At 33.0% G+C, this 16,517-nt stretch overlaps 1 protein-coding gene across 1 annotated transcript; it reads right to left on the bottom strand.

Annotated features, from left to right (window-relative positions):
• Positions 1 to 1,869: 1,869 nt before the first annotated feature.
• Dsor1 (mitogen-activated protein kinase kinase 1) lies at positions 1,870 to 6,516 on the bottom strand. The gene is made up of 4 exons (XM_069060307.1): positions 6,047 to 6,516; positions 4,653 to 5,289; positions 3,998 to 4,327; positions 1,870 to 3,944 (listed from the first exon to the last, which is right to left on the bottom strand). Exons 1-4 carry the CDS (start codon positions 6,145 to 6,147, stop codon positions 3,846 to 3,848), a joined length of 1,167 nt encoding a protein of 388 aa, XP_068916408.1. The 5' UTR covers positions 6,148 to 6,516; the 3' UTR covers positions 1,870 to 3,845.
• Between the last annotated feature and the right edge of the window lie 10,001 nt (positions 6,517 to 16,517).

The raw sequence follows: 16,517 nt of genomic DNA, 5'->3' as shown, positions 1-16,517 counted from the left end.
CCACGCTCTTATCTGGCATCTTAAATTATTGATTTTTTTCTTTCTCTACCCTATCTGCAACGAGCTTGTTGCAGTGTAATGTCGGTGTCAACTTTATTGAGTGTCGACGATTTCTGCAAGCTGGTTTCTTCCCAGAAACGTAATGAAACAATCACTCAAGTGCCACTCTTGTCCGTCATGTCATTGTCACATTTGGACCGTTCTTCAGACCCCTGCAATATGTATTCGTCCACATTTAGACCTAAATTACGCCCAATCTATCAAAATTTTGTTTGTGTTGCAGTTTCAGACATTATCCCAACGTTCGCGAACTTCTGCTGAAAAATTAAAAATCTAATTTATACGTAATATATTACCTGCATGATCTCTTCAACTGACGCAAATTAGTTTTGTTCATTTGCAATATTTACTTGCATCTAAATTTTTTACACAGTGGAAGGGTTACGAAACATTTAAAAAGTGAACATTACGAGTTAATGTGTTTTTTGAATTAAATATGTACTTACAATATAATCAACAAAAAAGAAATGGCGGATATGGAAAACAAAATTGTTACAAACGCGTGATCTGTCAAAAAACTGTTTTTGACATTTACGTGAATTTTATTTAAAGAAAGATTTTCATTCGAAAACAAAATATGTACGAGTGAAAGCTATTCTTGCACGACAAAAGTGATGACTGGATTTACCATACTTAAACTTAGGTAGGTATTTGTTGGAATTTCAACAAAACATATTTTCATCGTAGTTGTGTGTATAGTTAAAGTTACGCTGCACGTTTTCAAAAGTTTTATGGTCGCCCCTCCTTTATTTTTTTGGAAAAAATATTTAAATCTATCAGAATAAGTACTTCTGTGAAGGAAAAATGACTGAAACGCAAATATGTAATTAATACATTAATATTGTATTAAGGAATTGTAGAATGTAGAGCTTCAAAGTGCGTGTTTGTTTGAGAAATTCATGAAATATTGTAGTTGCGCATCAAGACATCAAATAAAGGAATAGCTAAGATAATCGAATTTGTTTGTCTCTTTCATTTTTCATAATGGGAGTATCTAAAAGCACTTTGATCCGCATGTAAGAGTACTAAGTTTGTTTTAATTAAAAGTTGTGCACTTTGAACGTCAAGCCAGAGGCTTGAGGAATTCATAATTAATTTGCCTTTGAACATATTCTTTATGCTGAGCGATTCTGGTCGCGGTGTTCCGAACGCTATGACAATAACAAAAGAAAGCAAAACGTGTGCATTTGAAAACTATTTCGAGTGGGCACATTTTAAACGACTTTTTTCTTTTCAATTCGATGCGATCAATTTCGCGGTGTGCAATTTGTTTGCCACAATTTCCAATTTGTATCGGCGTTTGGATGAACTAAAATATCACCCATCACGAATAAAATGCTATTTAAAAGGTGATAAAAGTCCCGCGCTAAAGCATTTCTTTACATTCCTTGTCAACGGATCACAAATACCTGAATAAATCCAGGCTTATCTGGCAATTTTCAGCCAAAACGAGTCAAAGAGACGTATCTCTCTGTAAAATATTCCTCTGAAATGTCACTGACGTATTACGATATAACTGAACAGCAGAAAGCTGCATACTGTGGTGGCATAGTTTTATTTCGAACTGGTTACTTTTCTGCCGACAAAGAGACAAGGAATGTACTGCGACTATTAATTAAATCCACCTTTCTTACAAGCTTCTTGCAGCGTTCTCGCTATCGAGGGTGGAAAGCTCGAATTCAATTTCGTTCCAGCTAAATTCTTATCGTATCTCGATTGTCACGACTTTTTAAATTTACCGCTTTTAATGAAACCGCCCCTCTATCGATTCTTACCAGGCTAAATGGCACCAAATTCAAAAACTACAAGTTATGTACTTTGAAAATTATGTATTCATTATAGTATACATTACACGTAAGCTATAGTTGATAACTTTTCACAAATACACTTTTCAATTATTAATCATATAGAGTACATTTGGGAATTTTAAAGAATGAATTTATAAAAGATTTTGTGAGACATTTGTGTTGAGTTTCATTTGAAACAAGATGACACAATTTGGAACAGATTTATCAAAAACGTTGTTTACTTTGCGCCAGTCTAGTTGTAGTGCAATAAAACAAATGAATTTAAAGTACAATTCTTTGACATCACGAATATAACTTCACAATTTACCTAAGTATACATAGACATGTAGATTAATAAAGCTATGTTTAGAGAAATTAATTGGCAACAAAATTATCTTTACCTATTGGTCAGATTAGCGTAGGTCCTACCATATAAAAATAATGCACTGATGAAACTCAACGTATTTAACTCAAACAGTAACTTATGTTTAAATTACATACATCACAATCATAACCGACATAATCATAATGAAAACGTGCAACAGCTCCTCGATTTATCAAATTTGAATGTAAAGCTGTTACCTACTCTATTTATTACAGTCACCGACTTAACAATTTTGTAATAAAAATAGACAAATACCCACCAGTGACAGTAACAAACTTCACTAGAGTACTAAATGTGTAGGTAGCTATGTGCTAAATTCATAATATAACATTTCATAATTTTAACATTTTGTCAGTTACTCAAACGATGTAAGCATGCAAACGATTAATTATACTTAATAGAAGTCAATACACGATTAAAACAGAATAAAATTAATACACGTTAAAGGGGTCTTAACTGACCAACTCCTATACTATAATACTTCATTGACAACGTCTAAAACTAAACTGTTGTATACAGGGTTATTATAAATGTTTCTAACATCGTAGGTGCCTGTGCGCTTTATTTACGGACGCCGCTACGCCAACTAGATGTTAGAAACATTTATAATAACAGGTGTTAGGAGAAAATAGTACCGGACAGTCGACCAGTACAACTTTGCGTAATCCCTCGCTCCCACATAAACACGATTCAGCTGGTTCGCCTGTTATTTAACGCGAACCAGCTGAATCGTGTTTATATATGACCGTATTACCAAAGTTGTACTGGTCGACTTTTCCGGGATTATTCTGTCCTAAGACTGATATAACCCTGTAGTAGCCGATATCGTAAAGGGCCACTGCTTGTTAAACTGTGTTGTAAAATTAATATAAATCATAAAGTCACAACCATGCTGTATTGACTTATAATTTTCACATAAAACTTATATCACAGACAATTTCGTTTGGATAGTAGAACAGTTTTGTACTTTCACGCGTACGTCTTTTTTTTTGTAAGTATAGTATCTTAAATAAAAAGTTGTTCACTTCGACAATACAGCAAAAAAATAATTAGTAGCTTTGACTCGTACAAGTTAAAATCGCCGTTATTATAAATATAAAACGTTCATACACAAAACGGGTACTTATCTATATACGACTAATGTGAAAAAACATTGCGATTAGTGATATAATTCCAAAACTGACCACCAACAGACAAATCAGTTCTTTCCCTAACAGGTAATTGACAAAATTGAATAAATAAGAATATTAAATGCAAATATATCAATATAAATAAATAAAAAAAAAACAAACGTTTTGCTTAATATAATTAATGTTTACATACTTGGACACTAGTATGATTTGTTTGAAACAAGGTTGGTAGTTGATTAGGGTTGTGACTTTAAAAAAGAAATTATTCAAACGTGCTTGTATGGAAATTAAAACTGATGTTGCAGATGACTCGTCCTTCGTGAGACTTATGTTAAATTATGAAACCTTACAACTCTCCGATTAAATTACATTTATCACAGTTTTTTAGATAAAAAGACAGGAGTCGTACCTACACAAATAATCGATCCTAATAAACATTAACTAGTTGACTATGATAATTTCAACACAAAAATTACGATAAAATTACACTTTACTGTGTGGTGGTTGTATCTCCATCGTTCTGCACACCCAACCTGCTATATCTACATCTTCGGATTCCGCTTTCTTTATCCAATCGTGATTCTGTAAGAATCAAGTTTTTAAATTTGGCCGTCACTAGTAATTGTTTACGTTACCATTAATGTTTTTAAATCTGCTCGTTCGTCTGGATTCTTTCGTAAACATCTATCGACGAAATCTTTAAAATCTGCTGAAAATAATCCACTTGGCAGTTTAGGTGGCGGCTCGTTCACAATGTAATCCAGTAATTCGAAAATTGCCATCGGTCTAGGTCCTTTGGTGTGGTCAGGCGACTCGTTATCGTTTTTAGTTTCAAAAATTGCCTTTAACGTGTCAGCGTCGGGAGGAGGAATTGGGTACATGCCTATGGCCATTTCCACTAATGACAAACCGAGCGACCAAATGTCGCTCTGTACTGAATAATGAGTGCCTTGAAGTCTTTCAGGCTGAAAAATTTGATCGTTTAACAAAAAACACAAAGCAAGCGTCCATGTCAATATCATAAAAATTAAAATAATATAGTAAAAAATAATCGTAACTAGTGGTGAATACTGTCGCCGTCAAGCTGTAACAGTATTGATGATTCTGTGGGATATAGTTAATTTGAAGTTGTTGCGAGAGTCGAGTACGTCCAAAACAAGAAGAGCATATCACGTGGCGTGGCACTTATGGAGCAACAATGTAAAAATGGGTCCGCCCATGTACTTTTCGTTTTGCGTACTCTAGTGTTGTTAATACTGGTTGAATTGTAAAGTTTGTTGTGAGACTTACAGACATGTAGCTTCTCGTTCCTACAAACGAGTTAGCCATTGAGTCTATTAACTGTCCTGAAACGCCGAAATCACAAATTTTGATTTCTCCGCTACTGTTGATCAGGATGTTGCTCGGCTTGACATCACGATGCATGATAGCATGCTTATCCCTCAAATAACTCAACCCTTTCAAAACCGCCACAGTAATTTTACCAAGAATATTTTCGGGAATGCGTCCGGCTTTCTTAAGTATCAAGTCCAGAGAGCCAGCATCCATGTATTCCATACAAATGCTGATTTCTCCATCGCTGTAAAAGGCGCCGTAAAAGCCTACAATATGTGCAAAGTTGCATTCGTGCAGAACTTTCAGTTCACGAATTATTTGTTTTTTGATGGCTGGTTTTACTTCCAAATGGATCAGTTTTCGAGCGATTATCAGTCCGCTGGATTTGTGTCTCACTTTGGTAACAACTCCGCCGTTTCCGGAGCCCAATTCGCCCAATTTTTCGAAATCATCGTCCCCCAAATCGCCACCGATTTTCTCTTTTTGGCACAAAAATACCTCGATACGTCTTCGCTGTGTGGCGTCCATGTCCAGTTCTTCTATTCGTGCGGTGAGGTGGTCTATGCTCGACCCACCGACCAAATTATTGGATCTGTAATTTATAAAAAATAGCTTAAATCGCTATGAAGATGGAGGGAGTAACAACAGGTGACACAGTGTTGGGTATTAGACATGCAAAAGATAGACGAGAAGTAGTTAGACTTGTTATATCCATAAAGAAGTTACAAAATAAAAACGACAAAAATTTCTTACAAACAGTTTTACCTCACTTTATTTTTATGCTACTAAAGAAAAAATAGCAATGTGTTGTGCACGTCCGTCTTTGCTTATACAGCAACTGTCATTGTTGACATTTGTTACAGTGCCCATGAATCAAGCTCAGACACTATCTTTAGTGGGTCCAAGTATATTTTCATCTTTAATTCAATTTAAATGATGAATGTCATCTATGCATAAGGATTTGGATACTTATTTAAGTGGCAATACTTTAGTGTTAAATTATTTTAGTTTGTTTAATAACGACGTTTCACATGAGGAATTTCATATCTTCAGATTTAAAAATACATTGATATTTATGTGTGATTTTAAATGTGTGTATTTTACTAATGTCTGGGGAATGTTAGTGAAATATTTGGCATATTTTCATGCTTGATATTGAGATATCTATTTCAACTCCTGCAATATAAAATCTGGACTGGAATATGTAGTTTTCGCCCTCTAGTTTTATTGCATTTAGAATCTAGCTAGATATTTGTTTTGTGTGATAATATAGAGTGCCAAACTATAATTTAAGGATAATTAAGATTTAATGATTTTATTTTTTGTAAATAATTTTCCGGATGACTTACGGGGCTGTCGAGTCTTGAAACGGTGCACTTGTGGGGGTTACTGTTGGAGTTTGATCGAGAGAACCTGGCGGTAGGGTCAAGTTTAACTTATTTTTGGACATGTTTTTTGTTTCAAACTAGGATTCGAAAATAAAATGAAAATATCTGATGGTTTTTGCGTCACTTTGATCACTATTAATCAATTAACTGAAGTAATTACACTCATTGGGATGGGACGTTGACACCCATAAGATAAAATGATTACTTCAAAATATCAACATTTATCTTTCCCAAAATGCAACGACACGTTTCTTCTTTATGAAAAGCTATCACAATAATTCTCGAAAACTAACTATTTCTCTTCAAAACATATTAACTAGTGGTTGTATTTTGACAGTTATTGTGATGTATATTTTTTATTTTCCCACGATAGAAAAAAAACACTAAAGAAAACATCTGACATCAGTCAATCTATCACTAGTACCGACTAACAACACTAGGAGCGCTGATGTATGTATCGTTGCCACCGGCAATTGTATTTTTTTTTTTTTTTTAATTATTGAATATTAAACGATATATTTAATTAGCATTAACTACTATGATAGTATAAAAACTGAATTTGGAATATTAAATGTTACCGTCATTTATTTAAATTGGATCACGATCAGCGTCATCTGTACGTAGAATTTCGAAACATATTTAAAAGTTGAGTTAAGGGTTGCAGATACTCTGCATCCAGTTCATATTCTTTGGAGTATTCAATATCTTAAATTGTCATTTATTCCATTTTAAATCAGATTTATATTTATTTAAGAATTATTTGTAAATAATAACTGATATATTTGAATGTTCTATTTTATAACGAAAAATTAAAAAAATAGAGAAAAATATATGCTTTTAAATTCCCATCTATATATCTATACAGTACATGCATTATAAAATATAAATCTGAAATCAAATAATATTCTTTGAAATATTCAAAATGCAAGTTTATTTGGAATAATTGTGAATTAGGCAACCAAATATACAACACCAGCGTCGTTATGCAGTATCGGCAATAGTAGATAGGTTCAATAATTATACTTCAATTTCGAAGCATAGATGGTGCTGAAATGAAGTTTGAAACTTGAGTTTCATCGATGATAGTATGAAAGAAAATACGTAAGATATAATAAATAAATATTCGTATTTATCACTGGGAGGCATTCGTGAATAATTCATATTACAATAATAAGATTGGGAATAGAATTTATATAAAAAACAGAATATACTATTATAAATTAAATAATGAATGTATTAATACATGCAGTGTCATCAAAACGATCATATTAAATATTCATCCCGGCCTCACACGAAATTGAGTAAATGCATATTTAAGTAACAGTTGTTTCAACCGTTTTGGTGTTGAAATTCTGTATAAAAAGGGTAACTTCGTCACGTAATTGAAAAGAAACACGAAATCAGTTCAGGTGTCTGTTTATTGTATTTTAAATACAGTCAGTCATGCATAAGTACAAGTTTTGGTATCAGTTTTACAAAATATGGAAATCATGTATAGCTGCAGTTATTAGGTGACCTCCATCAAAAAAGTGCTTAAATAATTAATCTAGTTTCTTTCAGTACTATGTCTAGTCCTGTGAAATACATTTACACTATCGGTAAAACTTTCTATTTCTACAAGTACTTTACAATTATTATTACTTCAATTTCTGTAATAATATTAATTTGCTATACAATATTATAATTACAATAAAATATACCTATAATAGAATTAACAAAAGAACATCCAAACCGCGTAAACAAATATTGGTTTAACGAAATTATTTCTCGAGACAAATTTCTGTAGAATTATAGAACTGGCTGAAAATATATATCCGATAAATCACTACTGTTCTATCAATCGTTCGAAACATTTTTAAAAATAATTCTTGCGAACCCTGGAGATATATCGAAAAAGTATGGCCACACTATAGGGCTAATAAATTCTATACCTATTGCAGTGATTGTTTTAAATTGGTAGTGAGACTATCGAAAGTAATCAGAATATTTCACAATAAGCGTAAAGAAAAATCGACTATAATACATTGAATATTGCACTTCCATCACCTACGGTAACGCATAAATTAAGTTATTTTATTACTATTTTCTGTAGATGAATAAATCGTGTTATGATTGATACAAGTCGAACAGTCGATATTCGGTTTCATCCCTATAGCGACGCCAACAGGATTTCGTAAAATGGGAGTTGTATCATCTGGAAAAAACAAATATGAGAATTTAAAATTCAACACCGTCAAAGTTTAATGGGGTAAATTATTAAAATGAGGTGAATGAATACTTAAGAGGAGATAAGTTGGAAAGCTCCAGTTCTAAGGATATTTAAATATCCCGTTGCCATGGAGTCGTAGTACCAATTGATTTAAAGCTTTATTCATGCAAAGTGTGTGCTTACGCGATTTGATTACACTTTAGTAATTAACGGAAATCCGTTTAATGAATACGTTGTGAAGTTAACTTACACCTCTCCATTCAACAACGCATTAAATACTGCAATATTCTGTTCAAAAGCATCCAATTTATTCCAGTATGTACGTCAGATCTATTCAAGCGTTCTCAAACATGCAGTTTTTCCCGTTTTGGCCGTACCTGGATCGACGACAAAATGTCTGTGCAAATCTTGCCTGTAGAGGAAGTTTGTCCTGTCGGTACCATCGAAGGACAGTCTCGAGAGGTTCCAAATCCTTTGCGAGATCGACGTCATTTCGTCTCGGTGTGGCGGCGTCGGGACGATCTCCCTACCTATTTCCGGATTTGTGAAAGTCTCGCTCGGACCATTCTAGAAAAATTTTAACACTAAGTTTAGGGAATTCCCCCGGGAGAGAATTTAAATTTTGATCGCATAATTTGTAATCAATGGGAATCGGCAGGTGAATTTTAAAAATTGCAAACTTCCGAACATTTAAAATGCAAATAGTTAACCCAATTAAAAGTTGGATGTAAATAATCGGGGCTGGGTCCCTGGGGGGTGATGAAACACCGGATTTCGAGGTCCGTGCAAATGTGGAAGTTTGAACTCCTTAATTGTATAGATATGTGCAGATGCTTCGAAAGAATTCGCAAACATACGAGAATAATACAGTTCTTACAAGTAAATTAAAAGCTATTATAATGAATACGATTTCACAATGAGCTCCAGCGTTTGTTTAACTTAACAATAGATTAAAATTACTCTGCTTCTATAGCTACATGAATATTTAAATAATCGAGTCGGATATAGACAATGCTAGTATTGAATTTACAGAATGCATACAACGTTCAAACTGACGTTGCTCCTGGCACCCAACACAAAAATAATACGATTAACCCCTACGAACTAAATGAATACTTTAAACATACACTTCGGAAGATCCCATTCAAATTAGCACGCCGACTTATAAATTATTAACATAATCTAAACACAGAACGCCATCTACTCGATCGTTGGTACCGACAAAGTCGCATTTACCACTTAAAACAATAACATTCGTGATTCTATTGATTAAACCTAACACCGTTATTATCGAGAGAGATATAAAAATCAGGAACTTGGACAAATGTTACCTATTATTACGATTTCAAGCGGTATTAACATGAAATTCTGTTATGAGTATTATCAATTATGCATTATCAGTCACGCTAATCGAATCTAAAAGAATCATAAAAAACTTTCAACAATGGGTTAGTGTGTTGCCTCCAGGTACTTATTTTAATCGATACTATTCAAAATGTGACAAATATTGCGATTGTGTTGGTGTTTTATTTGAACATTTCCAATCACTTAAGGAAATGCGTTTCTTAAGCTTTCTACATCTCATCATTTATTAACAGATAAAACTTCTCTTCACCATGACCAGTATTTTCTGTACATCAGTCTCATGCGTTGATAATAATACTTTTCATAATTCTTACCTTCATTATTTTTTATTTTTATTTTTCCTTCATTTAAAAGCGATAGAGATTTGATAGTGTTGATAATATCGGTGAATAATTAATCACTGGAGGCGAAGATACTTTTGATTTTTGGTTTAGTAATGAATTGTGCCAAAGCCATACTCATTAAAATCGGAAATTTGGTAATTCGATAATACAGAGATTAAGAAAAACGAGTAAGTACATAGAACTTACGAGAAGTTTGCGCATTAGCAAAGCTGTAGGTAGTCCTTCCAATTACACAGAGGCCACGTTCGACTGAGAAGTTTGGCTAAGCAGAGGTTAGATCTATGAATTCGTTTTTTATTAGTTCTTTGTGTGACAAAAATTTACAAATAAAGGAATCAGTTCAACAATAGAAAGAAAATAATATACAGTTTACTTTTGGCATATTTAGTCGTCGTATTGCCAAATTTTATTAACGAACCAGGATCCAAATTAAAATTTGATCTTTTTGAAGGTCACAGTATGTATAACCACCTTAGTTAAAAAGGTTTAAATATCTTGCAGTTAAACACGAGGAGGAGACACTGTGGCGTAGAGATAAGAAAAAACAAAAAAAAAAAACATCTCAAAATCGAATAGATAGTTCTTTAAATAAAATCCACATAAATGTCAAAAACTGACAGAGTTTTGAGAAATTTTATATTTCATAACCTTCTCGTATTTCTTTTTTGGTTGATGATCATATTGTGCCATATGTTTCAAACAATTTATGATCAAGAGTGGTTGTAAAAAATAAAAGTACCTATCGAAAACATACGGCGCACCTCTACATTATTATTACACATAACCACATTCACATAATCTAACTTCAAACGTTGGTAATGGTGACTCATTCGTCTTGGAACCGTTGTCACTTCACAATCATTTTTATTCTCGTTCATGACAACTATGGTAATAATGACTTTTACGGCTGGATTGTTGCTGGAAGTTGAACCATACGTTTTCAAATCTTTTGTTTCTCACAGCTGCTCTTGATCACAAATGTGGCATCTATTAAAGTTAAAAACTACCACACTAACTGATAAATTTTTAAATTGTATTTCAATTAATACTTTAAAGTATATAAAATTCCGTGAACACACCTGAAAAAATTTACAATATCAATAAGGTCAGCTCTTTGAAAATTTATTTCTGAAACAGATTTTACAAATGAAGTTGCTACTTTTGTATTTGCTTGTGAGTAGATATGTAAAATATAAAAAAGAAATACATATTTGGAGTTAAAAATTCACTTCCTGTAATATTCATTTTGAAAACGATTCAAAATTGAACTAAAGACCGCTTGGTTTTGCAAATTTTTTTGTTAAAATTATTGCAAAAGTTTCCGACGATTTATCCCAGCGATTCTCAAACTTTTTGACAGCGTCTCTGATAAGAATTTTTCTTCACAAAATAAATAAATTACGCAAAATGCCTCTCTAGTTGAATACACTTAAAGAAAAAAATCCGATTCATCCCAAAACACTCAACAAATTACATAGATGCAATTTTTTTTAATTCCAAAGAAACTTGGGATTGTCTGAAAAGTTTCCTTTGAAAAAACTTATCAAACCGGCAAGAATGTGAACGAATATAAAAAAAAATTAACAGATGGAATATTGAAAATGAATTTTTTTCACGGAAAACAGATAAGTTTTGGTTGAAAAAAATAGGAAGGTTACAGTTGAGGATTTAAAATTTGATACTACAGATTTGCAATTCAAATAAAATCAATCTTGGAAATGATCTCATTTTGTGTTTGATATGTGTAGTGCTTAAGTTAAGAGTTACTTAGTCGTACTGACTACATATAATAATTCTGTACTCTTTCTGTGTTGATTTTAAGTAAGCTACTTTTATCATTTCTTCATATTTTCAAATAATTTGCTCCACCGCCAGGCTGACTCTGTCGAAAGGGGTGGAAGGAAAGTTGCGACCCACACTTTTGGAAACACTGGTACATCCAGTTGACTTTTAATTTTTAATATTTTTTAATCTGTAAGTATAGGACGGATAAAGAGCTGGAATTAATTTAAAAAATAATCTCTATTAAGAACTAATTTGATAATGCAACATCAAACAGTGTAATATGAGCTTTCGCCAAGGATCAAATCTACATTAAAACAACCACATGAGCCCCAGGATCGTAATGGATTGCTAAACACAATCACTTTAATTAAAAGATTATACCTAAAATATAGACAGAGAGCCAATATAATTAGTTGTTTTAAAAATAAGTCAGGTGGTGATTTATATTCGCAACGATGAAAATGATATCTGTAGGTTTAATTTCGAATGAAAAGGTTTCTAAGGGCCGCGTTGAAAACTAATCCTCGTAATTAAGTGGACACAAAGTCGTGACGTGATCAACTCGACATGTACAAGGTCCGTTCAGTAAGGATTGCATTTATAAAAACTTTTTATAAATGCAATAATAACTTGAATTAGGGTTCGTACGCTTAGTGAACATGGTAACGCAGAGGATGCTCCCAGAGGTATTACAGTTACAGTCATCAGGGGATTACGGATATTGTATTATAGCTACTTCACAGAATACCAAGGTCTCGACTATATGACTTCACAGACGATAACACGCTCTTTCACCGAACCCACGATTAATAAAAACTTACACATTTTAATTTTGTCGAATTGCGCTGGCGCCGAGTTAATTTCCAAAATGTGAAAAACAAACGAAGTTTTGAGTAAGCCCGAAGTTAGCGACGTTTCAGCTGAACGCGAGAGACCCTGGTTGAGTATTTCAGTGCAACGATTTAGTAAAGTAATTTAAAAAAATAGCCCATTCTATCTGAAAATGTCACATTCAATTAAATATGCTACGTACACTGCGTTAACTAAAAGTCACACGTCGTAAACTCCTGAAACGCGCCCTCCGCATTAATCAAAATCTTTAATTAACTTCTTCATATGATTAATTTGTTTGTACGGACCCGGTTCAGTTCGAACGACTAATGGACATGGCCATGTTAAGTTTCAGTTAATTTCAGGCTTGAATGACGCCTACTTTAATTTTCGCGGGGTGCTGAAAAAAGGTCAACACTTGACATTTTAGAAATGTTTCAGGCAACCATTTAACTTGTTTATAGTTAAATATTAGAGAACTTAAAAATACATTTCCTCGTAGGGGATCTCGTGCCATTCAGAATTACTACACACCCTACCCTTAATAAGAGATTCTTATGTTTTTATTTGACAATTCCGGAACAATCAGACTTAAATCGATATAATACTTCCCCGAGCAGCTCAAACTGCCGAAAATGTACGACGACAAAAATGTAAATACTACTGTCATTACTAATATTAAATTTAAGATATATAAACGGAATAATCTGAAATCAAAAGGAAGGAATTTGGCCCACATCCTTATATTTTCGACGCCCATGAATAGGGAAAATTTGTCCAAATTTATTCACTTCATTAGCAATCATTGTTACATCAACTCCACAAAAAAATCGTAGGTGCTAGCACACTGCTTTGTAAATGTTTCTATGGAAATGATCGAAAGGAGTAATGGCACAGGTAAATATTAAAGTTTGTGACTGACGGGCACCTTTTACCTTTGATTATTCTTGTTGCTAAACTACTAGAATAATCAAGTAATCACCTTTAACTCAGCAGCGTACTAGCAATTTTGACCAAATTTCAATCATTTGTACCTCGAAAACGAAATAACTTTTATAAGATATTTTTTCTGTATATAACTTCTTCCCATCGTCACTAATTACCGTTTTTTTTTCAAAATTATTTCAGAATCACCCTATATACCAAATGCAAGAGCGGCTATGCAAAATAAATTATTTGAAAACGTATGACTTTATTTGATTAATGCAGCCATAAATGTCGTTATTACGATAGTTGTCAACGAAGAGTAAATAAATGGGTTATAGGTTTAGTTTGAGAACGATTCCTAGATGAATAAGTCACCGTTACCAACGTTTTACATTTGAAGTTAGATTATGTGAATGTTAGTCTGTGGTTATGTGTAATAATGTAAAGCTGAGCCCCATATTTTCGATACTTTTGTTTTTCACAACCGCTCTTGATCATGAATTGTTTGAAACCTGCGGTACAATATTATTAATAAAAAAAAAGATAAGAGGCGGCTATGGAAAATACAATTTCTCGAAACGTGTGGCGTAACTTAATAAACTGTCACTTGTCAATTGTGACATTTACAGTCTATTTTTTTATCAAAGAACCACAACACCTCAATTTACACCCAAAAGAGAGCTGGCAACATGTACACTTTTGACCTAGGGTGAAAAATCTCATCATCATCATTAAAAATTGAGGTTACGTAGAGACATTAATAGCGCAGCATGTTAATAAACAACTGATAACAACTAATTTGAGAGTTTAATAAATGTCTCACTTTGCGAGGCATTTTTAATAACACGTTCAAATTTAAATGACAGTTTGCGTACTTTCAAGGACATTAAAAATTACAGGTGTTGGCTGGTATAGACAATAGATCTCATTAAATTCCCTAAATTTAGTAAAATTTTGTTATTGAAAAATGGTTTTCACTCGAGAGCACATAATATGATTACATTTTCCAAATGAAAACGAATAGCATTGTGATTGTGACTGCAAGTGGAAGTGGGAGAATAGGTCATTTTTTTGTGTCTAATAGTTGGTTTTTCGTTTTTTGCTTGTATTTTGAAAATTAAAGGGATAAGGAAAAAATCCAATGGCAAGATTAGCCGTTCTTGGCAATCTATAAGGGCACGTAACTGAAAAATTTTTTAAATTAAATTTCATTTCCAAAAAGAAACATTTATTGGTACCTGCACCATTTTGTTTGTTTTCACTTTGAAAATTTATAAAACAAAAAAAAAACACCTACACCTATTATTTATTTGCAAAATAAAGATGCTGTACAAAAATTATCATAATTAGAAAAAAAATGCATTAAATACCTATGTATATTTTTTAATTTTCAACATTGGACTTTTTTCGCTGTCTCTTTTAATTTTCCAGGCAAGTGCAAAAGAAAAAAGAAACGATTTTCAGGGGGTGATTTCACCCTTTAACTGTGCATACCAACAGCTATTTTTTTTTGTGAGAACTTATTAGGTATACTTTGGACTAGACGACGAAATATAGAATAGGGGCTAGGCGGGGTGTCAGGTCAGGTCAGGTCAGGTCAGATCAGGTCAGGTAATCTTCAATGCAAGAAAAAAAATGTTTCAAAGATTTTTCCCCAGATTTTGACTACACCAATAGGGTGAAACAGATGGATATCAATTACTCATCTAGGAGTTAAATAAATATGACACTTTCGTGAAAAAAGTTTAACAAAAATTGCTAGAACAATAACAATTTGAAAAATAAACGAAAACAAAAATTATATTTTTAGGCCAGGATGATTTAACTGAACTATGCAGTCCTGTGCAAGAAATTTTTTTGAACGTTTACAAAAATGTTTTCAATGTTACAATGATTGCCTCATTTGCGAATTGATTTTTTCCAACCAAAAAACATTTTCAATTTAGGAAATAGAAACCACATCTGCACATTTATTATCTTGATCAAACAAATATTTTCCTTTTGTCCATCTCAAAACTGTATGCAAGAAGTGTATTTTTTGTCCAACTGTAATAAAAAAATTCACATAGTATTCCTTTGTAATTTCCTTTTGGGAGTCATTCAAGTATGACTATTTCACACACGCTAACTCCAAGACTTTTCCGGCAGATGGAACTGCTTCTGCATTTTTCGTGTTGTCATTTTTATTGAATCCATATTTCATCAGTTTCAAAGAGTAATGGTAAATTAAAATAAAAAATTTCCAGCACGCTACAGTGCAAGCATAGTAACGTTAAATTTCCTAAACAATGCGTGTGGAAGGAACGTGTGAACACGTTAATTAATAAAAATTAATGTTGAAAATGAATATAAAATAAGTGAAGGGTAGGTGAGGGTGAGTCAGTAGCGCGTCGTTTTTGGAACGGGTGCCATTAAATGGAGCTACGCTGTGCAAGTGTAACTATAAAAGCTTGACGTTAGCTGGCGTATTTTGATAATATGAAATCTGCTGTCATTATTTTTAGGGGAAACGAGGCAAGACAAACATTTAAGTTGTTTCAGAATGAGCCTGTTATCTTGAAGTGTACGTGTCTTGCTTGTGATATAAAAAAGCAATCATGTACAAAATCAGCGTTGGTATCGACTGTTTGTATGTTTCCAGTGGGACACATTTGTCCGCTTGTTGCGAACTCCCTCAAGAACAAGAACTCATTTAACTTGGAATGTGTATTTATTTTATTAGTGTCGCAACTAATGGTGTATTACATTACTTTTTCAATTTTACAAATCTCTTCTATTTTAAAATGTAAACTCGCGACTTTTTCACGACGCTCGGAACAAACTGACATTAAATAACTCTTCTCCGAGCACAATCGTTCGTTCGTTTTCAGATGAGCAGATTTAATTTGAATCGAAGACTTTCGATGTTAATGTAATCTTAAGTAGACGGTATCTTAAGTTTTTAACGAGGACAACGCCGAAAAGAGGGGAA

Source organism: Tenebrio molitor, chromosome X (genome assembly GCF_963966145.1).
Source record: "Tenebrio molitor chromosome X, icTenMoli1.1, whole genome shotgun sequence".
In the NCBI taxonomy this organism is placed as follows: Eukaryota; Metazoa; Arthropoda; class Insecta; order Coleoptera; family Tenebrionidae; genus Tenebrio; species Tenebrio molitor.
This window is presented reverse-complemented; position numbering and strand designations above follow the sequence as displayed.